Genomic DNA, 26,075 nt, shown 5'->3' with positions numbered 1-26,075 from the left:
TGGAGGAGTATCCACCAGAGTATACACTAGAAGTACGATGGAGAGATAAGAAGAAAACCAGAAAAGAATAGAGCCTTGAAATCCAGGTGAGGACAGCGTATCAAGGAGTAGGCTATGATCAACAGTGTCAAAATTAGCAGATAGATCGAGAAGAATGAGGATACAATAGAGACCTTTGGATCTGGCCAGAAACAGTTCATTGGAGACCTTAGCAAGTGCTGTTTCAGTTGAATGAAGAGGGTGAAATACAGATTGAAGTGGATCAAGAATAGCTTAAGATGAAAGAAAGTCAAGACAATGGCAGTGAACAGCACATTCAAGTATCTTGGATAGGAAAGGGAGGAGGGAGATGGGACGATAGTTGGAAGAAAGACGGGTAGGGTCCAATGAAGGTTTTTTAAGGTGTGACTACGGCATGTTTGAAGGCATCAGGAACAGTCGCAGTGGAAAGTGAAAGATTGAGGATATGACAGATAAAAGGGATGACAGTTGGACATATAGTGCTAAGTAGATTGATTTGAACAGGATCAGAGGAATAGGTAGTTTCGAAGAGGAAAGAAGATGTGCAGTTTCCTCTTCATTGATTTCAGAAAAGGAAGAAAAGGAGCCAGGGGTTGGAGGGTTGAGAGAATGGACTAAGGGAAGGAGAGATGGAGGTGAGTTGGTTAAGAATTCAAGTTTAATCTTGTGAACCTTATCATAAAAGTACTCAGCCAGAGTCTGGAGACAAAGTAAAGAGGGAGTTGGAGGTGAAGGCACTTTGAGGAGAAACTAACTAACTTCCGCAAACTAGTGAAGACCTATCTCTTTAATAAGGCATACCGTACAGATCAGCAAATGTGAACATACACAACTCCTCCACATATATTCAGAACTGTCTTATAGTATCTGCTTGCTATACTACTATCACGTTCTATCATTATCATGTTATCCAAGATCCTTCTGTTACACTAAATGTCTATTTTCTAATATATTTCCACCATTCATGATGTATTGTAAGCCACATTGAGCCTGCAAAGAGGTGGGAAAATGTGGGATACATATGCAATAAATAAATTAAATAAATTTCAGTGTGGCAAAGTGATGTCGAGGGTTTGAAGCAAGAGAATTTATCAACTGGATGTAGTAGTCCTGTTTGAATTTGAAATGTATGAAGTCAGCATGGGCACAGGATTTCAGCCAAAGGCATTCAGCAGAGTGGGCACAGGAACACAGGTAGTAGATTCTAGTGGACAACCAAGGCTGGGGTTTGGTACGCCTTACAGAAAAAGAATGTGAGGAGCGAGAGTATCCAGAGCAGAGGAGAGAATAGTATTATAGGAAGAGACAACCTCATTGATAGACTTGGATAACATAGTGGTTGAGAAGAGATTTGAAACACTGGAGGACAGAGTAGAAGGGCCCATAACCTGAAGATTCCTAAATGTATTGGTTGAGATTGGACGGGACTAGGGAGGAGGGCGTTTAAAAGTGTGAAAGTTATCAGATGATGGTCAGAGAGGGGAAGAGCTGAGGTGCAGAAACTTGAGAGTGAGCAGTGTCAGAAGACGATAAGATCAAGACAGTGGCATTTCTGGTGAGTGGGGTTAGTGGAGCACAGTTGAAGATTGAAAGAGGATGTTAAAGTGAGAAACTGAGAAGCATAAATGTCAGAGGTATCATTAACATGAATGTTAAAATCCCCAAGAATGAGGGAGGGAGATGAAGGTTCAAGAAAGAAGGAAAGCCAGGCATCAAAGTCAGTGAGAAAGGAAGAAAGGGACTTATCAGGGGGTCGATAAATTACTTCTACTCGGAGAGGCAGAGGAGTGAATAGACAGATGGAGTGGACTTCGAAGGAAGAAAAGCAGCGAAACTTCTTTTGAATTTAGTGGCTCCTTTTGAGCCACTGAATTCCTGTCATCTGAAGTACTTGAGCTGGAAAGTTGTTTTCTTGGTGGCTGTTACTTCAGCTCGTAGGGTCAATGAGCTTTATCACAACAGAGTAGTCCTCTGCATGCACCCTAATTTCCTGTCGAAGGTGGTGTTGGATTCCATCTGAACCAGTCGATTCTCTTGCTAACATTCTTTCCCTGACTTCATGCCCACCCTTGCAAAAACAGCTTTAACACCTTGTATTGCAAGAGAGCATTGGCGTATTACTTGGAGCAGTTTGCCCAGCTTTTTGTTTCTTTTGTTGGCAACAGGATAGGCGTCACCGTCGGGAGACTTACCATTTCAATTTGACTGGCAAATTTTTCCTGTTTTTTGTACATGCCGAGCTGTATAGGCAAAGATGAAAGATCGGAGGCAAGATCTGGACTCATTCGTAGGGATAATGAGCTTTAAAATACCTTCAGTTGCGGACAATACCACCATTTCAGATCTAAGAATAGCTGATCAGAGGAAGAGACAGATTCGTAGGGTGGGAGCAAATCTACCTGGGGTATCCTTGTATATGCCCGCCCTATTCCCAGGGATTTCAGTTCCAAGTTTAATTGAAACGTAATATGCTGCTTTGCAGTAACACACTCAAAGTGGTTTACAATCCAAAAATTATAAAAAGAAAAACAAGAAAAAGCAGTACAATAATTCGAAGAATAGAAAAGACAACAAGAAAAAGCAGGACATAATTAAATCTGTCTTGTCAGTGACCTGAAGATTTTAATTACACTTCTCACAGTTTTTGCTTCTGTTTCTCATTAATTCTAAACATCACAAGCACTTATTTTATCCCAATCATCTACTCTCTTAAAACAATTCTATATTGTTGGCAAGATATTTTAGTAAGCAAATTCAAGTGACCAAATGTGCCTACAGGTGGTATTTGTAGTATGGTATGTGAGTGACAGAATGCCAATTCTGCCAGTTAAAGTGTAAATTTTAATTTTAAATTCTCCCTACTTGAGCCTCTCACTCGAGCCAAATATTTCAGTGCCAGTGTCATGAAATAGCACCTACCTGGGGTTAACCCTGCAGCCACCTGTGGGGTCTGTCCCCAGCACAGCTCAAGCCCACCTGGGCATGTGCTCTACACTGCACCTTCTTCCCACAGACTGGGTCCTGCTTACCTCTGGGCTAGTCTCCCACTCTCAAGTTATTTCCCGGTGATTTCAAGGACACCGGGGCTACACTCCCAGGGGTCCCATAGTTCCTAGAAAGCAGTTGCAGACCTGTGTAACTGTTTTTCTCCGAGGACAAGCAGGCTGATATTCTCACATGTGGGTGACGCCATGTCGGCCCCAGAGGATTTTCAGTAAAAAAAAATCTACAGAAGTCTCTTCTGGAGCTTTCCACCGCGCGTGGCGCTCGAACTGCGCATGCGCGCACGTAGTTTCCCGCCCATTACGCGGTCACGCTCCTCAGTTTCTTCTTTTCCGCGTCTGAGGAGACAGAGTTTCTTTTTAGCGCTTCGCGTTTCCTGGTCGCCGGAGTTGAAGTTTCTTCTCTCTTCGTGAGATTCTTTATTTATTCCTCTTTACGAGGGCTTCATATAAAAAAAAATTTTTTTAAATGGCTGTAGCCAGAAAGATTTTCCAAGAGTGGGGCACCCCCTCGGTGGATCTTTTGCTACTCAACTCAATCACAAGGTCCCTCAGTTCTGTTCCAGACTACAGGCCCACGGCAGGCTAGCATCGGAAGCCTTTCTCCTTCATTGGAGGACAGGCCTTCTATACGCGTATCCTCCCATACCTCTGGTGGGGAAGACTTTGCTGAAACTCAAGCAAGACCGAGGGACCATGATTCTGATAGCGCCGTTTTGACCCCATCAGATCTGGTTTCCTCTTTTTCTGGAGTTATCTTCCGAAGAACTATGGAGATTGGACTGTTTTCCAACCCTCATTACTCAGAACGAGGGAGCGCTTCTACATCCCAACCTCCAGTCTCTGGCTCTCACAGCCTGGATGTTGAGAGCATAGAATTCGCCTTCAATGGATCTTTCTGATGGTGTCTCCCGAGTCTTGCTTGCTTCCAGGAAAGATTCCACTAAAAGGTGTTACTCCTTTAAATGGAAGAGGTTTGCCCTCTGGTGTGACAGCAGGGCCCTAGATCCCTTTTCTTGTCCTATACAGACCCTGCTTGAATACCTTCTACACTTATCAGAGTCTGGTCTCAAGACCAACTCAGTAAGAGTTCGCCTTAGTGCGATTAGTGTTATCATCGCCGTGTAGAAGGTCAGCCTATCTCTGGACAGCCTTTAGTTGTTCGCTTCATGAGAGGTTTGCTTTTGTCAAAGCCCCCTGTCAAGCCTCCTCCAGTGTCATGGGATCTCAATGTCGTTCTCACCCAGCTGATGAAACCCCCTTTCGAGCCATTGAATTCCTGCCATCTGAAGTTCTTGACCTGGAAGGTCATTTTCTTGGTGGCTGTTACTTAAGCTCGTAGGGTCAGTGAGCTTCAGGCTCTAGTGGTTCATGCTCCTTATCTTAAATTTCATCATAACAGAGTAGTCCTCCGCATTCACCCTAAGTTCCTGCCGTAGGTGGTGTCGGAGTTCCATCTGAACCAGTCTATTCTCTTGCCAACATTCTTTCCCCGTCCTCATACCCGTCCTGGCGAAAGCAAGCTGCACACTTTGGACTGCAAACGAGCATTGGCCTTTTACGTGGCGCGGACAAGCCCCCACAGACAGTCTGCCCAGTTATTTATTTCTTTTAATCCCAACAAGAGCGGAGTTGCTGTCGGGAAGCGCACCATATCTAATTGGCTAGCAGATTGCATTTCCTTCACTTATGCCCAAGCTGGGCTGACTTTAGAGGGCCATGTTACGGCTCATAATGTTAGAGCCATGGCTGCATCAGTGGCTCATCTGAGGTCAGCCACTATTTAAGAGATCTGCAAGGCTGCGACGTGGTCATCAGTCCACCCATTCACCTCTCACTACTGCCTTCAGCAGGACAGTCAACGCGACAGTTGGTTTGGGCAGTCGGTGCTGCAGAATCTGTTTGTGGTTTAGAATCCAACTCCAACCCTCCTAGGCCTATTTTTATTCTGTTCCAGGCTGCACTCAGTTAGCTGTTTTCTTGTTTCAGGTCAATCTCTGTTATGTCCTCGCCGTTGCGAGGTCCAATTGACCAATAGTTATTGTTTTGAGTGAGCCTGGGGGCTAGGGATACCCCACATGTGAGAATATCAGCCTGCTTTTCCTCGGAGAAAGCGAAGTTTCTTACCTGAAGCAGGTATTCTCCGAGGACAGCAGGCTGGATATTCTCACAAACCCTCCCACCTCCACTTTGGAGTTTTTCTGTTGAACTATTGGATTCAACTGAGGAGCGTGACCGCGCGACGGGCGGGAAACTATGTGCGCGCATGCGCAGTTCGAGCGCCACGCGCGGTAGAACGCTCCAGAAGAGACTGTAGATTTTTTACTGAAAATCCTCCGGGGCCGACGTGACATCACCCACATGTGAGAATATCCAGCCTGCTGTCCTCAGAGAATACCTGCTTCAGGTAAGAAACTTCGCTTTACCGGAATTGACGAACACCTTTACGGTAGTATGTAAGCCACATTGAGCCTGCAAATAGGTGGGAAAATGTGGGATACAAATGTAACAAATAAATAAAACACAAACCACCAGGATTCTTATTCAGTCTAAGACATCATAGCTGATAAACTAATGGGTTTATTATCACAGAAATAGAGCAGTGGATGATATAAAACAGGTGGAAAAACAACAAGCAATAACAGGTAACTGAATAAGGATCAATATTAAAACTATCTGAACACTTTGTCACCACCTAGGTAGCACCTGGGGAGTTTCAGGAAAAATAACTGCTCACAGTTCTTGAACAGGGCTTCAGGGCAGAGATGTTTACTCTCTGGATTCCCTATCTGAGACTGGGGAAAATCCAGTAACTCCTGGCAGGATTTGAACTCCAGGACCAATCAGAGACCAGAGCATCAAGTTTTAAAGTATCTGGCTAATGGCACTGCAGATTGCCTTTCCACAGGGCTAAACTGAAAAGAAACCAGCTTTCTGTGCAACAGCTTTAAAACACAGAACAAACATCACCTTCTGGCCAAACAAGAGAGATACACTGCATGAAAATATTATTTCCATTCACACATGCTTGAAAATCCCCTGTTTTGCCACAACCAGTAAGCAAATGGGACAACAAACTGAGATCCAAGAAAGGCAATGAGAAAAGATAGAGAACAACTGCTTAAAATAAGCCAAAGGCTTACTATTGCACACAGGCAGTCTCTGTCAAGTGAGGCTCTCTCTTTGTCCAGTTTGTAGATCCTAGGAGTTTTCCTCATCAGGAGGAAGAAAATGTATTTTCCAAGGCATCTGCTTAGTCTGTCTTCTCTTTCTTGATCATATACCAGAAAAAGTAAATGTCTCATTCTGATTATTTTTGTCTTCTGAACAAAGGCTTGGAATGTTAAAGGGACCTATAAGAGGAATCTGTAATTCTGCATTGTCTTTGGTATAAAAATTTCATTGTGAAAGGTACTGAACTGATTTTTCTTCTTAGGCAGGTATCTGTGGGTATGATAAAATGTTAAAAGGTTTTGTGGTGTTCGGATATATCTAAGTCAGGCACCAAGAGTTAACATTGTTTTTCTTCTGCAGGTTGAGATGGAGGATTTGGAGCCAGACATTGAGGAGCAGAGAGAAGAAATCAGAAAAGAATCAACTGAAGAAGAAGAAAGTGACCTGGTAGGAGACAAGCCAGCTGCCCACATGTTTTCTTAGTGCCAGAAGTATGGCTAGGCTAGGGAGTAGAAACAGTTTTCCAGATCTTAATGTTTGTTTGCCTTCTTTCTTGCGCAGGGCTCCTTGGAGCAGGATGCAAAAAAGGGTTGGAGTAGTTTACACTCCTAAGCTTTTGATAATTTTAAACAGATGAATTTGCTAGTGAAGCCAATCCCATACTGTTTGTGATGAAATCCATAATTGAACAAATGAACAGTAGACTTAATGTTGTCATATGTCAATTTACAGTTTATGGGAAAAATGAGGATCCTACTTAAGGAATATCCTAATGGTTATAGCATCGGGCTAAGAGCTGGTTCAAATCCCACTGCAGTTTGTTGAGATACTTAACTCTGTTACTCAGGTACAAACTCAGATTGTGAGCCCTTTAGGGACAGAAAAATACTTCAATAGCTTTTAGGCTTGCAGGTGGTATATAAGAAATGAATTTAAAAGAAGGGAAGCTATGCTGCCAGTGCTCAAGAAATAGCAAATGTATTTGGAAAGCATGACATGGAGACAAGAGGGCATTCTGTATTATTTTTACTATTGTTTAAACTCCACACACCCTAACCTCAGATGACATTCATTCCCCTGAAAGAAATCAGTGCTGTCCTTTCACTTGGCAAAAAGTATTGCATTTGTAGTAGTCTTCTTTCCCTCATTCTCAAGAACTGAGCATGTTACTTGTATAAATCTAACTTCTGATAGCCTGATAAGGCGGGAGAGACTCTCAGTCTCGGGTTTATACCGTCTCCCGGAAATGTGTACTATTTTTGGTTTTAAGCCTTCTTTGTGGAACAGAATGTATTAAGGGAAGTTCACCTCCATCACTTTGTACATGTGCAGAGCAGCAAAAAGATGCTTTTCAAATGACTTTGTAATTCAGAATGGAGTGAGAACCTACTTTCACTTTTGAAACCATATTTTCCTAAAGTCATCAAGAGGATAGGAGTAGTTCAGAGAAGGGCTATGAAAATGATTTCAGGGTCTGCTATATTCAACCTACAACCCAGGACTTGAGATAACTCAGAATGTGATCAGTAGAGAAAAGAGAGGATGGGAAGGGGAATATGATAAGAAACATTCAGCTATTTGGTAGGCTTGAAGTTGTGTCTTACTAATCCACTAAAATTGATGGTGTGTCTAAATTTTCAGGAGACACTTAATAAGTTTCAGGAGAGACTTCAGGAGCTGGTTAAAAGATAGGAAACAGTTCTTCAAATGAGAAAAGGTAAATAGTGGAGTAGCTCAGGAGTTACTTTCAAAGAACAGATCTCATCTCTAACCAAGGTTACGTTTTACCACCTTCGTCAGTTTTATATTATCCAGCCACTCCTGGATAAATCATCACAGGAAACTTTTCTTTCTCGGCTGGACTGTCTTTATTCTGGTCATCTGCAGGCTGTTCAAAACACAACTCTCCAAGTTCTTATCCAGTCCAGGCGTTACGAGTATGTAATACCACTTTTTGTTCTCTACCATTGGCTCCCTATAGCTTTTCGTATTCAAAGTTCTTCATATTGATACTCCCTCCTATTTGGCAACCCTCATCACACCTTACACCCAGTCATAGAGTTTTGAGGTAAATCATGATCCTATATCTGATTTTTAACATTGGACACCTAGATATTTGGACCATCTTCTAAGGTATTAGGCATCTTCCGGACCAAAATTTCCCAGACTGTTATTTCATGGTGACCCATTTTTAACATTAAAGAATTCCATGTGATCCCAGTCCTTACTTCCTTAACTGTCAATGAAATTTTGTGTTGCTTATTTTCTGCTGCCAGGCTAGTCCCTACCTCTTGAGGAGCCTATGCGGTTATAACACCATCAACCTGCATGGGTTGAATGTCACTATCCTGATCTTTCTGCTGTTGCTGGTCGTTATCTGCCTACGTTTTTCTATGTTTCTATTAAAGATATAAATAGGATGGAGTCGGTCCAGAGGTTGGCTACTAAAATGGTCATAGGTCTTTGTTATAAGTGTATGGGGACAGACTAAAAGATCTTAATGTGTATACTTTGGAAGAAAGGCGGAAGAGGGGAGATAAATGCACAGGCAGTGAGTGTATTTCAATTGAAAAGAAGCTCTGGAATGAGAGGGCATAGAATTTTAAATGGGGGTAGACTCAGAAGTAACCCAAGGAAATACTTCTTCATGGAAAGAGTGGTGAATTTGTGGAACAGTCTCCCTGTGGAAGTAGTAGAGACGAAAACAGTATTTGAATTCAAGAGAGCTTGAAACATGTATATAGGATCTCTAAGGAAGTGATAGGGAGAGTAGATAATATGGATGTGCAGACTGGATAGGCCATATGATCTTTATCTGCCTGCATTTTTCTATTTTTCTAGAATGGTTGTGACCTCGGATATGAATCTTGTAACCCCCTTTGAGTCATGATCCACAGTTTGGGAACTGCTGGTGTAGTTATGCTCCTTAAATTCTCTGTCTTACTTCAGCAACAGGTAAAATTGGGAATCGGTATGACCACTGTACTTTTAGGAAATTATCAAAGTTGTCCTCTTTGCTTCTACATTCCAAGGACAGTATTGTTTTGGTCTTTATCCTGATCTTTGACCTGTTTAGTTGGTACCTGCAGACGGGAATTGTGCACCAAATAACCAAAATGATATAAAAGTGCCATAATTACTTGTACATTTTTCAGATTGTGCTGTTCAAAAATTCAATTCTAAATGCATTAAAGTATGAGTTTGTTTCACCAATATAACACATAAGAACATAAGCATTGCCATACTGGGACAAACAAAAAGTCCATCATGTCCAGAATCCTGTTTCTAACAGTGGCCAATTCAGGTCATAAGTACATGACAGTATACCAAGAGTAAAACAGATTTCATGCTGCTTATCCTAGAAAAAAGCAGTAGATTTTCTCCAGTCCATCTTAATAATGTCGTTTGGACTTTTCTTTTAGAAAATTATCCAAAGCTTCTTTAAACCCTGCTAAACGAACTACTTTTACCACATTCTTTGACAACAAATTCCAGAGTTTAATTACACGTTGAATGAAGAAATGTTTTCCTCTTTTCTCTTTCTTTTTAGCTTCCATATGCTCAAAGTTCACACTCTCTTATTCTCCAGTCCTCCATCTCCTTTTAATTTTCACCTATCAACTTTCAATCTCCTTCTCTCATGTACTAGCTCTCCCATTTCCTATATCACTCCTTCCTCAGCCTCCTATTCCCTTCTATTTTAAAAGTGTTCCCCAGTAAAATATTTCTATCCTCTGTCCTCATTATCCTTCTCTCACTCATCTCCTTGACAACACCCCCATGGCCTCTCTCACATGGTTCCACTGTTCCCAGCATCTGCGCTCCCTCGCCCTCCCTTCACCCTTGTAGCTCAGCATCTCCTCCCTTTCTCTCTCCTTTTTTCCTCCCAACTATCCTTGTAGCCAGACATCTTCCTCTCCCTTTTCTCCTAAGTCCAGCTCCCCATCCCATGATCCAGTATCTTTTTCTCTTCCTCCTTTCCTCACAGATCCTGGTATCCCTTCCTCTCTCTTTTCACCCAACCCCCTCCCCACACAAATCTTTCCAAACTTGCCATAAGTCAACAGCAGTTCTAAAATCAGGCTACCTTTAGCCAGACTGGGGCCTTCCCTCTGCCACATCTCACCAGGGCGCAAACAGGAAGCTACATCAGAGGCTGTGAGACATGGTAGAAGAAAGGGTCTGGGTTGACTGGAGGCAGCTTTTCATCAATCTTGCTGTTGCCCATAACTTACAGCAACTTTGGAGGGCAGCCGGGGGGGGGGGGGGGGCAGGGAGAGAGAGAGAGAGATGTCAGACCTTGGGGGCAGGGAACTGAGAGGAGCACACTTCCTAATGTGAACTAGAGAAGGGGGCTAAATGCATGGCAGAAACCTAATGCATGTTACTTGGCATGTCTTCATACCCTAGAAAAGGAAGGGCATGAAAGAGCACTTTTTTCATGGAGGAAGTGGTGGATGCTTGGAATGCCCTCTCGCAGGAGGTGGTAGAGATGAAAACGGTAACAGAATTCAAACATGCGTGGGATAAACATAAAGGAATCCTGTTCGGAAAGAAGGGATCATCAGGAGCTTAGCAGAGATTGGATGGCAGAGGCGGGGCTGGTGGTTGGGAGTCGGGGTTATACGGTCTGTGCCCTGAAAAAGACAGATACAAATCAAGGGGCTGGTGGTTGGGAGTCAGGGCTAGTGCTGGGCAGACTTTTATACGCTCTGTGCCCTGAAAATGACATACAAATCAAGGTAAGGTATACACAAAAAGTAGCACATGTGAGTTATCTTGTTGGGCAGACTGGATGGACCGTGCCGGTCTTTTTCTGCCGTCATCTACTATGTTACTATGTATAGAGAACAATAATCCAAACTAAGGGTGTATAATGCTTAATTTCACATTAGGAGTCATCAGCCAGGAAAATGGTCTTGGAATCATTGGACCCAACTTAAATGCCTGAACCCTGCAACACTACGAAACCAAAGCACGTAAAACCACAGCACGTAATGGACATAATGTAACTCTTCTGTTATATGATGCCCTAGCGTGGCTCTTACCACAACATCACTTCATATTTGTTCACACCGGAGTCTGCAAAGGCCTCTCCGGTACTATGTAAGCCACATTGAGCCTGCAAATAGGTGGGAAAATGTGGGATACAAATGTAACAAATAAATAAATATTCAGCGCTATTGAACCGGCCAGGATCAGCCGGCTAAGTGCTAATATTCAGCGTGAGAGAGCCAGTTATGTGCGCTGAATATTCTTGCATATTCAAGTGCTGGCCAGCCAAGTTTAGCAGGCGAATCAGATCACATAAATAGTCCTATCTTTGCCTGCCAGCACTGAATATTCACATAGCCAGTTAAGTTAGCCTGGATATTCAATTCTGGTCACTGGAAACGGGCCGGCATTGAATATCCAGGGTCAGTACCAGTGGCAGCAGCTGAGTATCATGGGGATTGTGAGCAATACTTTGAAATCCAAAACAATAAACAGAATGTTAGGAATTATTTGGAAAGACATGAAGAATAAACCCAGGACTATCATATAATGCCTTTTTTTTTAATAGATCCATGGTATATCCTGAATACTGTTTAGTTTGTCCATGACAGAAAAAGATATAATGGAACTGGAAAAGATTCAGAGAAAACCAAGAAAAATTAAGTAGTTGGACTAGTTTGCACCTCCTTGTGACTCTGGGCAAGTCACTTAACCCTCCATTGCCCCTGGTACAACATAAGTACCTGAATATATGTAAACCGCTTTGAATATAGTTGCAAAAACCTCAGAAAGGCGGTATATAAAGTCCCATTTCCCTTTCCCTTATCAAAAAAGGCTAAACAAATTGGGGATCCTCAGCTTGGATAAGATGTGATAGAGAGGTTTATGACATATGAGTGTTGTGGAAAAAATTAACAGGAACAATTATTTCTTGTACTATTAGAAGTATGGGACACTCTTTGAAGCTATGTTCAGTCAAACTCTGGAATTTGTTTTCAGAGGATGTGGGTTTGTGGATAGATTCAATAATACTTACAAGCAGGTGTGTTCTGTGTTTTGACAGTGAGTTAACAGGGAAGGGGGTACTTTCAAGTGACCGAAACTGGATCATTAGTTTGACTCAGTCCGGCATGTCTTATGTTTTTAGGCTTCAGTAAAGCACAGGAAGAGCACATTTCTCCATAGAAAAGTAATTTTAAGGATGAGGGATTCATGATATGAAGTTGGAGAGTAGCAGCTTAATATAAAACATGCAATAATATTTCTTAGCCAAAAGGATGCTAGATGCCTGGAGTAACTTACCAACAGAAATGGAAGAAATCAGCATTGTGACAATGGAGAACAATCATAGGACTGGAGTTGGGAGCTTGCAGTAGTGTAAAAATTCATTTATTTGAAAGCAGACGCCTTGGGAAGATTCTGATGAGTCAAAAACAGAGGTTTAGGTGAGAAAAGTAGACTTTGGAGCCTTTTGTAAAACCTGAATAAGGAAGTGCAGAAGAGGAGGAATACAGTCATTTTACAAACAAACAAACAAAAAAAAGAGGGTTCATTCAGGGTGTTAAATGTGTACATTCCAGGTCTCACAAAACTATATTTACCAGAGGAATCAATCAGCCAAGTTCTGAGCCTCAAATGGCTGCACTTTTAAGATCAGAAAAAAAGCACAGTTGCTCCCTCAATCACTCTTCAAAATCCCAGAAGCAGTTAGCTCATGCTTGTGCATGGTTCAGAAGAGTTGTAAATATATTTGTATTTCCTTATCTAAAATGTGACATAGATATATAAATTAAAAATATGCCTACACTGTGCATGCTTCAAATGTAGATGTGAAATAGCGGTTTACTAAAATCACAGGTAAACTGCTTTTCCACACATACAGGTACCATCTAATCCTGGTGACATTGATAGCAGACAGGATTATGCTGACTGATTGATCATAGTCGGGCACTGTCTAGTGAGATAAAAAGGAGAAAGCAAAGAGGCAGAGAAACGACTTAACCTCTCTCTTTTATATCTTTATTACATTTTCAATAATCAAACAATTAAAAGAGTATAAACATTCCAACAGATATGTTAAACCCTGCGTGACCTGGCATATGATGAATATCACAAAAAGGCTGTCCTAACTTTATGCGCTGAAGTTAACCTGTCTGAATATCGTTCGGTGCACGGTTAGTTCTGGGTGACCCAGTGCCAGGAGCCATCCGTGCCCCGGCATTGACTATCAGGTGTACATTGATTGTTGTATTGTCGCATAATCACTTGACTATCTCCAAATATGATACCAATTCCCTTCATTTCTTTATAGCTGCTCCTTTGTATTTCCTGTATAATTTCTAGAGTAGCTGTACTCTTCCACCACCACCATAAAGTCAAGTAGGAACATATTTTCCTTTGGTAGCCAATTTGTTTTCCATACTGTTAATTTGAGTGAGAGTTGTTCCATGAGTCCTGATGTAGTTGGATGATATTTGGTTTTTATTTTGTTTGTGTGTGCCGATTGGAAACACTTCAAGGAAACCCTTAGAAATACTCCACACTTTTTAGAGTATTTGCCTTACTTTTGTGTTTTGTAATATGCCTCAATTGATGGGAATACAACTTCCCCCCCAAAACTAAGGTATAATTTTCAAGCTCATCTAGGAATTTTATTTCAGACTTTTGCTAATATATCTCCAGTTTTTGGCGCTCTCTCAGTTTTCTTGTTTTTTTATCTGTTAACCTTTGCTAGGTCTGTTTTAAGCTACAGCCCTGCCAGTTGTGTCTGTGATTTGTTTTTGTTTGTTTTTTTTATTAAACCAGGTTGTCTACTAAGACAACATAAAATTTCCTTGTTTCTATAGCAGAATAGAAATGTTAATTTTATGTAGGTTATGTAAGTGGAGAAACAGACATCCAGTTCTGATTGTTTATTGTTAAAACTAGGCTGGTTGCTGCTGAAGATCTATGCACAGAGACCTGGCACACAAAAAGAGTGACTTCACATGAGGGAGACAAACATATATGAACTGCTGTTTTATCCTCAGTGGAGATGTTCATGATTATGTGACAAGTACATGCTTAATAACTGCTAGAAAGGGAGCTGTCACGAAACACCTAGCCACCCACCTTGGGTTACCCCTCGGCTACTTAGAGGGTCTATCCTCAGCACAGTTCAGGTCTGCCTGCACCTGCTGCCTGTCCTCTACACTAGCACCCTCCTCTCACCAACTGAGTCACAGCCGCCTCTGAGCGAGTCTCCAACTCTCAGATTATCCCCAGTGATTTCTGGGTTACTGGAGGCCACACTCCCAGTGGTCCCTCAGTTCCCAGAAAGCACTCACAGACCCAACACACAAACCACCAGGATTCTTTATCAGTCCAGACAGGCAGAACGAACAAACAATTGGTTTTATTCTCAAAACTTGGAACAGTGGACAAAAATGTGCAATTGGCAAACAATAACAGGTAACTGAAATATGGATCAATTATAACGCTAAGTAAACATCTACATACTGTCTAAACTGTACCTGGGAAGATCAGGACATATAATTCACAGAGCCTCAGCAAAAAGATCTGTGTCTGTCTGTCTTTCTGGCTAAGACTGAAGCAACAGCCAGCCAGCAACTACTGGGTAATTTTCAAAACTCCAGGCCAATCAGATCCCAGAACAATCAAGTTTCAAATAAAAACTGGTTATGTCACTACAGGCACTTCCTATTATCTGTGTGCCAAATAAAGGAGAGCGAGAATTCAGTCCTCTGTAACAGCTTTAAGCATAAATATGCACCATCTGCTGGCCAAACAGGAGAAATACACTTCAGAACATATTGCAGGAAAATATCCAATACATTTTGCATGCTTAAAACACACTGTTTCTTCACAGGACCCTTCCTCAAAAAGGGTTTGATTGCAAGTCTATCCTCTTTTAAGGCCCATTTTGTTCTGTATGGCTGTAAAGTTGTAAATTACATATTTGTTTGTTAAAAATCTGCTTAAATTAAAACTTTATAGCAGATAACCCACAGGGAAGGTAATTGAAAATCACACCAAAAAAATAAACTTTACCTATAGCTATAGTGTTTTTTGACATACTTTAGTTTTTGAGTAGTAGAGTTGTAATGTACAATGCACATTGTTGGACTATAATATTTGGTAGGGGTTTACTTGGGACAGTAAGTTTCTCCATTTGAAGCTTGTGATAATTGTACACTTTGGAAAGGATGACAGTCTAAGTTGTGATGACTGTGGTTGGTGTCATGAGGCTTCTTTTATTTCATATGCTGGTCTCTTTGTTGCTCTGGACATTGCAGTTTATTTATTTATTGCACTTGTATCCCACATTTTCCCACCTCTTTGCAGGCTCAATGTGGCTTACAATATATCATGAATAGTGGATTTACATAAGAAAATATACATTTGGTATTACAGAAGGATATTGGGTAATATGGTAATAACAGAACATAATAGTAATTTAACAATCAGGTATTATAAGACAATTTTAGATGTATGTATAGGAGTTCATTTTTGTTGTTCTTTGTGGTATGTCTTGTTAAAGGGGTCTTCAGAAGTTATAGGTAAAGTTTATTTTTTGGTGTAAATTAAAGCTTAACACTGACAAGACTAAATTTTTGTGCATTGATGGTAAACCAGATTCCATTCCCACTACTATTCACATTAATCAAATTGAGTATACTTGTCCTCTACTATAAAGATTTTAGGTATTCTTGTGGACAGTTCATTATCTATGGAATCACAAGTTGCCTCATTGATTAAAAAAAAAAAAAAGTAATTCATTTTGATGAGGAAATTGCATTGTGTTTGCAGTTATTTTGATGTAGATCATTTTAGACTTTTGGTGCTTTTCTCAACCGGATTGCTGTAATGTGGTTTATTTGAGATGCAATAAAGCTCAATTAAAATGGTTACAAACAGTTCAAAACACTGCCGTACGTTTAATTTTTGGTTTGACTAAGTATGATAGTATTTCTTCTTCTTATGATAAGCTTCATTGGCTACCCATTGAAGCTAGATTCTTTTTAAATTGGCCTGTTTTTTTATTTAAGATTTTGCATGGTTCAGCTCCCCTTTACCTTTATTCACATTTTCAGAGATCAAATTATGCTTATTTGTTTTCTTTCCCTTTGTCCAGAGGTAAGAACAGATTAAGATTGTTGGAATTAACTTCAGCATTTGAAGCTGCGAGATTTTGGAAGGAATTTGTTAAAATACTCTTATCTACTAATATTTTGTGTTTCAGAAGAAAGTTAAGACCTTGTTATTTCAGAAATTTAAATTAGAAAATAATGTCTGATTTGAACTGATATTTCTCACTGGGAGCAGTGAGGCGTCGAGTGGGTCTCCACCTGTCTCGAGGCCTCCTGTTATGCAGGCCCCCCGGGACCGACCTTTGTTGCACCCGGCCCCAAGGAGGTGTGAGGATTCCATGTCTTCCTCATCGGTACCGAGGAGTCTCGATGACGGGCGTCGAACAAAGGCTAAGAAGCATCATCATCATTCTCCGACGCACGGTACCGGGAGCTCTGTGGCGTTGAGAGAGTCAGCACCGGAGAAACGTCGGCACAGAGGATCGCTCCCCCTCTATAGAGGAGGTGCCGATGCGTCAGTCTCCCAGCAACCCGGTGCCTGCTCCCAAGCCTCCACGGATTCTGCCTGTCCCACCAGCCCTGCAGCCTTCTCCGATGGCGGCTCTTGACGAGCGTATCTGGGCCTTATTTTCAGAACTTCTGGAAAGCTTACTGCGACAATCAGCTTTTGTACCGGGAGCTCTGTGGCGTTGAGAGAGTTGGCACCTGAGAAACGTCGGCGCAAAGGAACGCTCCCCCTCTATAGAAGAGGCACCTTCTGTGCCATCTTCTGTAGCGGTGTCTGGCCCTTCTCCTGTGGTGAGGTCTCCAACTGCTGTGCCACCTGCGGCATCGGCGTCGGCTGCCACCCAGGTCGACTCCCCTTTGACGTCGGTGGAGGGAGCTTTGCCGCAGTCTGATCAGCGTCGACTTCTCAACATCACCACAGAGGACATCGTTCCTCAGCGTCGAGGCAGGTCCAGTGTCAGAGTACCTTTACACAGGTTGTATCCGACACTGAGCAGGAGCGCTCTGAATCAGAGGAAGATCCCAGGTACTTCTCTTCTGATGAGTCCTTTGGGATTCCCTCTGACCCTTCTCCTCCACTGGAAAGAAGACTATCTCTACCCGAGAGTCTTTTTCCTCCTTTGTCCGGGAAATGGCTGCGGTTGAGGATGAGCCCAGGACTGACATGCTCGAGGTCCTGGATTATTCTTCTCCACCTAAAGAGGCTGTGACAGTCCCTCTGCATAAGGTACTGAAGAAAGTCCTTATGCAAAACTGGTCCGCCCCTCTGTCTGGCCCTGTGGTTCCCAAGAAAGCTGAGAACCAATACCGGATCCACGGTGAACCTGGATTGATGAGGTCCCAATTACCCCACACATGGTGGTGGATTCCGCTCTCAAGAGAGCTAGGAGTACTAGAGACTATGCTTCGGCGCCCCCAGGCAGAGAAGCTAGGACTTTTGACTCTTTTGGGAGAAAGACGTATCAGGTTGCTATGCTCGCTGCCAAGATCCAGGCATACCAGCTCTTCACGAGCGTACACTTGCGGGACTCGATAAGTCAACTGTCCAGCTTGTTTGATACACTCCCCACTGAGCTGGCCGAGCCTTTTCGCCAGGTGGTCAGGCAACAGAAGGATTGTCGAAAATTCCTGGCCAGGGGTACTTTTGATGTGACATCCAGGATCACTGCTCAAGGTATAGTGATGCGCAGACTCTCATGGCTGCGTGTCTCTGACCTGGATCATTCTGTCCAGCAGTTGATGGCGGATGTTCCTTGCCGGGGAGAAAGTAGAGGATCTCGTTAATCAGATTAAGAAGCATAATGATGCTATGGATTCTCTCTCCCACCGGGCGCCTTCTGCTACAGCCTCCGCATCTAGGAGGTTTTTTGGGGGAAGAGAAGCGCTCCCTATTCCTACTCTAGGTGTAGGTACACTCCTGCTTCTAGGCAGCCTGCGGAGGCTCAGCCCCAGTGCACTTGTTCTCTTCAGCACCGTGCGTCTAAGGTACATTCTGCTCCCCAGCAAAAGCAAGGGACGGGCTTTTGACTGGCTCCAGTTCAGCATAGCCTCTGTAAAAGTGTCTGTACCAGACGACATGCCGGTAGGGGGGGAGGTTGATGTTTTTTCACCAAAGGTGGACTCTCATAACCTCTGACCAGTGAGTTCTTCAAATAGTCCAGTTAGGATACACCCTCAATCTGGAATCCAAACCTCCAAATTGCCAACCAGGAGCTCATTCTTACAGCTCCCAGCACAGGCAGGTACTTGCAGAGGAACTTTCCGCCCTTCTAAAGGCCAGTGCGGTCGAACCCGTTCCACCAGGGGAAGAGGGGCTGGGATTCTATTCTAGGTACTTTCTTGTGCAAAAGAAAACGGAAGATGTGTCCCATCCTAGACCTAAGAGGCCTGAACAAATATCTGGTTCGAGAAAAGTTCAGGATGGTTTCCCTGGTTACCCTTTTTCCCATGATTCAAGAAAACGATTGGCTATGCTCTCTGGACTTAAAGGATGCTTACACACACATCTCGATACTTCCAGCTCACAGGAGGTATCTTCGATTTCGGCTGGGAACACAGCACTTTCAGTACTGTGTACTGCCCTTTGGTCTGGCGTCTGCGCCCAGGGTGTTCAGAAAGTGCCTGGTTTTAGTCGCAGCATCGCTACGCAGACTGGGAGTGCATGTGTTCCCTTATCTCGACGATTGGCTGGTGAAGAGCACCTTGGAGAAGGGCACTTTACAGTCCATGCGAATGACTATTCAGGTGCTAGAACTACTGGGGTTCGTGATCAATTATTCCAAGCCCCATCTCACCCCAGTTCAAAAATTGGAATTCATTGGCGCACTGTTGAACACAAGGACAGCTTGTGCTTATCTCCCCAAGGTGAGGCAAGACAAGACAACCTCCTGTCCCTAGTGTCCTTGGTTCGAGCGTCTCAACAGATCACAGCTCGGCAGATGTTGAGACTTCTGGGGCACATGGCCTCCACAGTTCATGTGACTCCCATGGCACGCCTACACATGAGATCAGCTCAATGGACCCTAGCATCCCAGTGGTATCAAGCTGCGGGTCCACTGACTTTCGAAATTCCTTGCAGTGGTGGACAATTCGATCCAATTTGATCTTGGGACGTCCATTCCAAATTCCTCAGCCACAAAAAGTGCTGATGACGGATGCATCCCTCCTGGGGTGGGGAGCTCTTGTAGATGGACTTCACATCTGGCAGGCGTAAACAACAGTTTGGCCAACAGACTGAGCAGGGTAATGCAACCTCATGAGTGGTCGCTGAACATGGACGTAGTCCGCAAGATCTTCCAAGTGTGGGGCACCCCCTCGGTAGATCTTTTTGTCACTCAGATCAATCACAAGGCCCCACAGTTCTGTTTCAGGCTTCAGGCCCACGACAGACTAGCATCAGATGCCTTTCTCCTGCATTGGGGAACAGGCCTTCTGTATGCGTATCCTCCCATTCCTCTAATAGGGAAGACTTTGCTGAAACTCAAACAAGACTCCGGAACCATGATTCTGGTAGCTCCCTTCTGGTCGTGTCAGATTTGGTTCCCTCTTCTTCTGGAGTTGTCCTCCGAGGAACCATGGAGATTAGAATGTTTTCCAACCCTCATCACTCAGAACGAGGAGTCGCTTCTACATCCCAACTTCCAGTCCCTGGTTCTCATGGCCTGGATGTTGAGAGCTTAGAATTCGCCTCCTTGGGTCTTTCAGAGGGTGTCTCTCGAGTCTTGCTTCCAGAAAAGATTCCACCAAGAGGTGTTACTCTTTCAAATGGAGGAGGTTTGCCGTCTGGTGTGACAGCAAGGCCCTAGATCCTCTTTCTTGTCCTACCCAGACCCTGCTTGAATACCTTCTACACTTATCAGAGTCTGGTCTCAGGACTAACTCCGTAACAGTTCACCTTAGTGTGATTAGTGTTATCATCGCCGTGTAAAGGGTAAGCCTATCTCTGGACAGCCTTTAGTTGTTCACTTCATGAGAGGTTTGCTTTTGTCAAAGCCCCCTTTCAAAGCTCCACCAGTGTCATGAGATCTCAACATCGTTCTCACCCAGCTGATGAAAGCTCCTTTTGAGCCACTGAATTCCTGCCATCTGAAGTACTTGACCTGGAAGGTCATTTTCTTGGTGGCTGTTACTTCAGCTCGTAGAGTCAGTGAGCTTCAGGCCTTGGTGGTGCATGCACTGTATATCAAGTTCCATCATAATAAGAGTAGTCCTCCGCATGCACCCTAAGTTCCTGCCTAAGGTGGTGTCAGAGTTCCATCTGAACCAGTGAATTGTCTTGCCAACATTCTTTCCCCATCCTCATACCCGCCCTGGCAAAAGCAGTTTACATACCTTGGACTGCAAGAGAGCATTGTCCTTTTACGTGGAGCGGACACAGCCCTTCAAACAGTCCGCCCAGTTGTTTGTTTCTTTCAATCCTAACAGGGGGGAGTCGCCATCGGAAAACGCACAATCTCCAGTTGGCTAGCAGATTGCATTTTCTTCACTTATGCCCAAGCTGGGCTGCGTCTAGGGGGCCATGTCAAGGCTTATAATGTTAGAGCCATGGCTGCGTCAGTGGCCCACTTAAAGTCGGCCTCCATTAAAGAGATTTGCAAGGCTGCAACGTGGTCATCAGTCCACACATTCATATCTCACTACTGCCTTCAGCAGGATATCTGACGCGACAGTCGGTTTGGGCAGGCAGTGCTGCAGAATCTGTTTGGGGTTTAGGATCCAACTCCACCCCCCTAGATCCATTTTTTGTTTTGTTCCAGGCTGCAGTCTGTTAGTTGATTTTGGTTTCAGGTCAATCTTTGTTCTGTCCTCACCGTTGCGAGGCCCAATTGAGAACAAGCACATGTGAGAACAAGCAGCCTGCTTGTCCTCGGAGAAAGCGAAGATACTTACCTGTAGCAGGTATTCTCCGAGGACAGCAGGCTGATTGTTCTCAGAAACCCGCCCATCTCCCCTTTGGAGTTGTTGTTATTGTTGTTTCTTGTTTATGTGCTTTTTGATTTAACTAAAGAGGCACGCTCGTGTGGCGGGCGGGAAGTCGTTCGCGCATGCGCGATTTGCACTGCCCGCCCAATGGAACTTTTGTGAAAGTCTTTGACTTTTATTTTGCTTACCGATTCCTGGGCCACTGTGGACGATGACCCACATGTGAGAACAATCAGCATGCTGTCCTCTGAGAATACCTGCTACAGGTAAGTATCTTTGCTTTTTATGCTGCTTATCCTTGAAATAAGCAGTGGATTTTCCCCAAGTTCATTTTAATAATGGTCTATAATGGACTTTTCCTTTAGGAAGCCATCCAAACCTTTTTCGCAAAGCTAACTGCTTTTGCTACGTTCTCTGGCAATGAATTCCAGAGTTTAATTACACGTTGAATGAAGAAAATGTTTCTTTGATTTGTTTTAAATTTACTTCTTTGTTGCTTCATCGCATACCCCCTAGTCCTAGTATTTTTGGAAAGAGTAAACAAGCGATTCACATCTACCCATTCCACTCCACTCAATATTTTATAGACCTCTATAATATCTACCCTCAGCCGTCTTTTCTCCAAGCTGAAGAGCCTTAGCCGCTTTAGCCTTTCCTCATAGGGAAGTCATCCCATCCTCTTTATCATTTTCATCGCCCTTCTCTGTACCTTTTCTAATTCCACTATATCTTTTTTAAGATGCGGTGACCAGAATTGAACACAGTATTCGAGGTGCGGTCGCACCATGGAGCAATACAAAGGCATTATAACGTCCTCATTTTTGTTTTCCATTCCTTTCCCAATAGTGCCTAACATTCTGTTTGCTTTCTTAACCGCTACTGCCACACAATGAGCAGAGAGTTTCAACGTATCATTCCATATCATCAAGCTGATCAATCCATAGACTGGTGGGTTGTGTCCATCTACCAGCAGGTGGAGATAGAGAGCAAACTTTTGCCTCCCTATATGTGGTCATGTGCTGCCGGAAACTCCCCAGTATGTTCTCTATCTCAGCAGGTGGTGGTCACACACAGCAGCAGCTCTGGCTAGGCCTCCAAGCCTAATCCTTAGGTTTTGTTGAGGCCTGGGGTTGAGGGCTCTTTTGAGCAAGTGCAAACCTGGTGGTGCCAGGTCCCTCCTTTTCTCCCCCCTCCCGCTGGCTCCGTTAAAAAAAAAAAAAAATTTTAAACGTCCTTAAAGGCGTTTATTTCGACGTTCATTGCAGCTACTCACTCGGACACCAGTTCGTTACAGCTCGGAGCGGCAAGCAGGTAATTTTACCTTTTTATAGCGGGCAGGGGGTTTCCCGATTCTTCTCCTCGTGGCATATGGCGTCGGAGGGCGAGGGCGCAAAGGGTCGCTCCCCGGATCGCTTGAGCGCTTCTAGAGGGGATGCGGGGGTCTTACAGTCTGATTCGCCCTTGTTGGGTGACAGTTTCGTGACCGATGAATGTCCCGGTCCTTCCTCTGGCGTGGCGGTTTTTTCCCGCCATAAACGCCCATCCCCCGCTCCTCGCCTCCGCCATCTTGGCCGGCCACGCGGCTCGGACGGCTTCTTCGTGGGCCGCCCTTGAGGTTGGAGACATTAATGCCATGAACGCCCTTAATTTGGGCGACGGCACAAAGCGGCTAAAGTTAAGCGCCGTTCTTCCCGCGCGGCTCCTTCGCGGAGTGTCGCGCCGGACGCCATTTTGGATGCGCAGCATGTCTCTCCCCCGCTCTTGTGAGCGCCGGTTGAGGGTGCGTCTAGCGCTGTTGCCCAGGCTGCGGAAGTGCCAGAAAATCAGCTTGGCAAGGGATGTTACTCCTTTTTCTTTGTGATTCCAAAGAAAGGAGGTTCTGTACGGCCTATCCTCGACCTCAAAGGGGTCAATTGGGCCTTGAAAGTTCGGCACTTTCACATGGAGACCCTCCGCTCTGTTATAGCGGCAGTGAAGGCAGGAGAGTTCCTGGCATCCTTGGACATCAAGGAAGCGTACTTGCATATTCCCATCTGGCCTCCTCATCAACGCTTTCTGCGTTTTGCAGTAATGGGCCGACACTTCCAGTTCAGAGCCCTCCCGTTCGGGTTGGCTACTGCTCCGCGGACCTTTCCCAAAGTATTGGTGGTCTTCGCGGCCTTCCTGAGGAAGGAAGGAGTTCAAGTCCATCCTTTTCTGGACGACTGGTTGATCCAAGCCCCCTCTTATGCAGAGTGCGGCAAAGCTGTGAACCGGGTGGTTGCTCTTTTGAGCTCCCTGGGGTGGATCATCAACTGGGAGTAAAGCCAGCTGCGCCCGACTCAGTACCTGGAATATCTGGGAGTTCGATTCGACACCCAAGTGGGCAGAGTGTTCCTGCCAGACAATCGGATTGTCAAGTTTCAGGCTCAGGTGGACTAGTTCCTAGTAGCCTCTCCTATTCGGGCTTGGGACTACGGGCAGCTGTTGGGCTCTATGACGGCCACGATGGAAGTAGTGCCCTGGGCCAGGGCTCATATGAGACCACTACAGCAATCTCTGCTGCTGCGCTGGACTCCGATTTCGGAGGATTATGCTGTGCGCCTTCCCTTGGACCCAGCAGTGCGCAAGGTGCTGAGCTGGTGGACGCAGACAGACAAGTTGGCTGCAGGAATGCCTCTGGTGACCCCGGAGTGGATTGTCGTCACGACAGACGCCTCTTTGATGGGCTGGGGAGCCCACTGTTTGGGAAGGACAGCGCAGGGGCTCTGGTCTCCTGCAGAGGCAAGTGGTCTATCAACCTCCTGGAACTCAGAGCCATTCGGTTGGTGTTGTTGGAGTTCATCCCGGTACTGCTGTTGAAGCCTGTACGGGTACTGTCGGACAATGCCACGGCTGTGGCCTATGTCAACCGCCAGGGAGGTACCAAGAGCGCCCCTCTAGCCAAGGAGGCTATGAATCTATGCCAGTGGGCAGAAGCGAACCTGGAGCAGCTGTCAGCGGCCCACATTGCCGGAGTCATGAATGTCAAGGCGGACTTTCTCAGTCGCCATACCTTGGAGCCCGGAGAGTGGCAGCTATCTGCTCAGGCGTTCTTGAGCATTATGAAGCGCTGGGGCCAGCCGAGCCTAGTTCTGATGGCGTCATCGGCCGATTGCCAAGTGCCGCGCTCTTTCAGCAGAGGACGGGACCCTCGATCCCTGGGAGTAGTTGATCTTCTCCAACGGTGGCCGACACAAGAGCTTCTCTATGTGTTCCCGCCCTGGCCCATGTTGGGCAGGGTGCTAGACCGGGTGGCAAAGCATCCCGGCAGGGTAATCCTGGTGGGTCCGGATTGCCCCACACGTCCCTGGTATGCGGACTTGATCAGGCTCTCAGTCGGCGATCCTCTGCGGCTGCCAGTGGAGCAGGGCCTGTTACATCAGGGTCCCGTGGTGATGGAGGATCCCTCCCCCTTTGGTCTTGCGGCCTGGCTATTGAGCGGCAGCGTCTGAGAAAGAAGGGCTTCTCAGACAAGGTCATCGCCACTATGCTGAGAGCGAGGAAGCGCTCTACTTCTACTGCTTACGCCAGGGTTTGGCGTATCTTTGCAGCGTGGTGTGAAGCAGGCTCACTTTCTCCCTTCACTGCTCCAATTTCTTCAGTGTTGGCGTTCCTGCAAGAAGGTCTGGACAAAGGCCTGTCGCTCAGTTCCCTGAAAGTTCAGGTAGCGGCTCTGGCTTGCTTCAGGGGCCGCCTGAAGGATGCTTTCCTGGCTTCGCAGCCAGATGTGGTGCGCTTTCTCAAGGGAGTTAATCACCTGCGCCCTCTTCTGCACTCAGTGGTGCCTGCGTGGAATCTCAACCTGGTGCTAAGAGCATTGCAGAAGCCGCCTTTTGAACCCTTGTCGAGGGCATCTCTGAAGGACCTGACGTTGAAAGCAGTCTTTTTGGTGGCTATCACTTCAGCCAGAAGAGTTTCCGAGCTCCAGGCACTCTCATGTCGAGAGTTTTTTTCTGCAGTTCACTGAGGCAGGAGTGACTATTCGCACAGTGCCTTCCTTCCTGCCCAAGACTGTGTTTCGCTTCCAGGTGATTCAGCAGCTCTGTCTCCCTTCCTTTCGTAGGGAGGACTACCCGGAGGAATACTCTGCTCTCAAACGTCTGGATGTGAGACGTGTCATCATCAGATACTTGGAAGTGACCAATGATTTCCGGAAATCGGATCATCTGTTTGTCCCTGTTTGCAGGTCCTCGTAAGAGTCTGCAGGCTGCTAAGCCTACAGTGGCAAGATGGGTCAAGGAAGCCATTGCAGCGGCTTATGTGGCCGCGGGGAAGGTGCCGCCTATCCAGCTGAGGGCTCACTCCACTAGAGCTCAGGCGGCCTCGATGGCAGAGGCCGGGTCCGTCTCCTTGGAAGAGATTTGCAAGGCGGCAACTTGGGCTTCGGCCCATACCTTTGCCAGGCATTGCCGCTTGACTGTGGCTGCTCGGGCGGAGGCCCGGTTTGGAGCTTCAGTGTTGCGGTCAGGGATTTCTATGTCCCGCCCTGGGTGAGTACTGCTTCGGTACATCCCACCAGTCTATGGATTGATCAGCTTGATGATATGGAAGGTAAAATTATGTATAATCATACCTGATAATTTTCTTTCCATTAATCATAGCTGATCAATCCATAGCCCCTCCCAGATATCTGTTCTGTTTATATTCTGGTTGAATTTTAGGTTCAAGTTTAGCCTTCAGTTACTTCAGGAGGACTTCGTGTTCAAGTTCTTCTTTCACTTGGATTCTTCAAGAGTTGAGACGAGTTTGTGTTACAGTGAGCTGCTGCATTCCTCTCCCCTCCGTTTTACGGGGCTGGATTGAGATTTAAATTCTGCCGGCACTCCCTCCCGCTTCGTGCGGC

General features: G+C 45.1%; 1 protein-coding gene across 3 annotated transcripts in view; it reads left to right on the top strand.

Annotated features, from left to right (window-relative positions):
- The window catches only part of YLPM1 (YLP motif containing 1), a 336,188-nt gene that overhangs the window by 246,756 nt on the left and 63,357 nt on the right, over window positions 1-26,075 (top strand). For all 3 annotated transcript variants that reach the window (XM_030213961.1, XM_030213959.1, XM_030213958.1), the window contains one exon: window positions 6,558-6,644. In XM_030213961.1, the coding sequence (XP_030069821.1) occupies window positions 6,558-6,644 (87 nt within the window). The remainder of the gene's footprint in view (window positions 1-6,557; window positions 6,645-26,075) is intronic.

This window comes from Microcaecilia unicolor, chromosome 9 (genome assembly GCF_901765095.1).
Source record: "Microcaecilia unicolor chromosome 9, aMicUni1.1, whole genome shotgun sequence".
Lineage (NCBI taxonomy): Eukaryota > Metazoa > Chordata > Amphibia > Gymnophiona > Siphonopidae > Microcaecilia > Microcaecilia unicolor.
The sequence above is the reverse complement of the archived record's forward strand: the minus strand, read 5'-3'. Positions and strand labels throughout refer to the sequence as shown.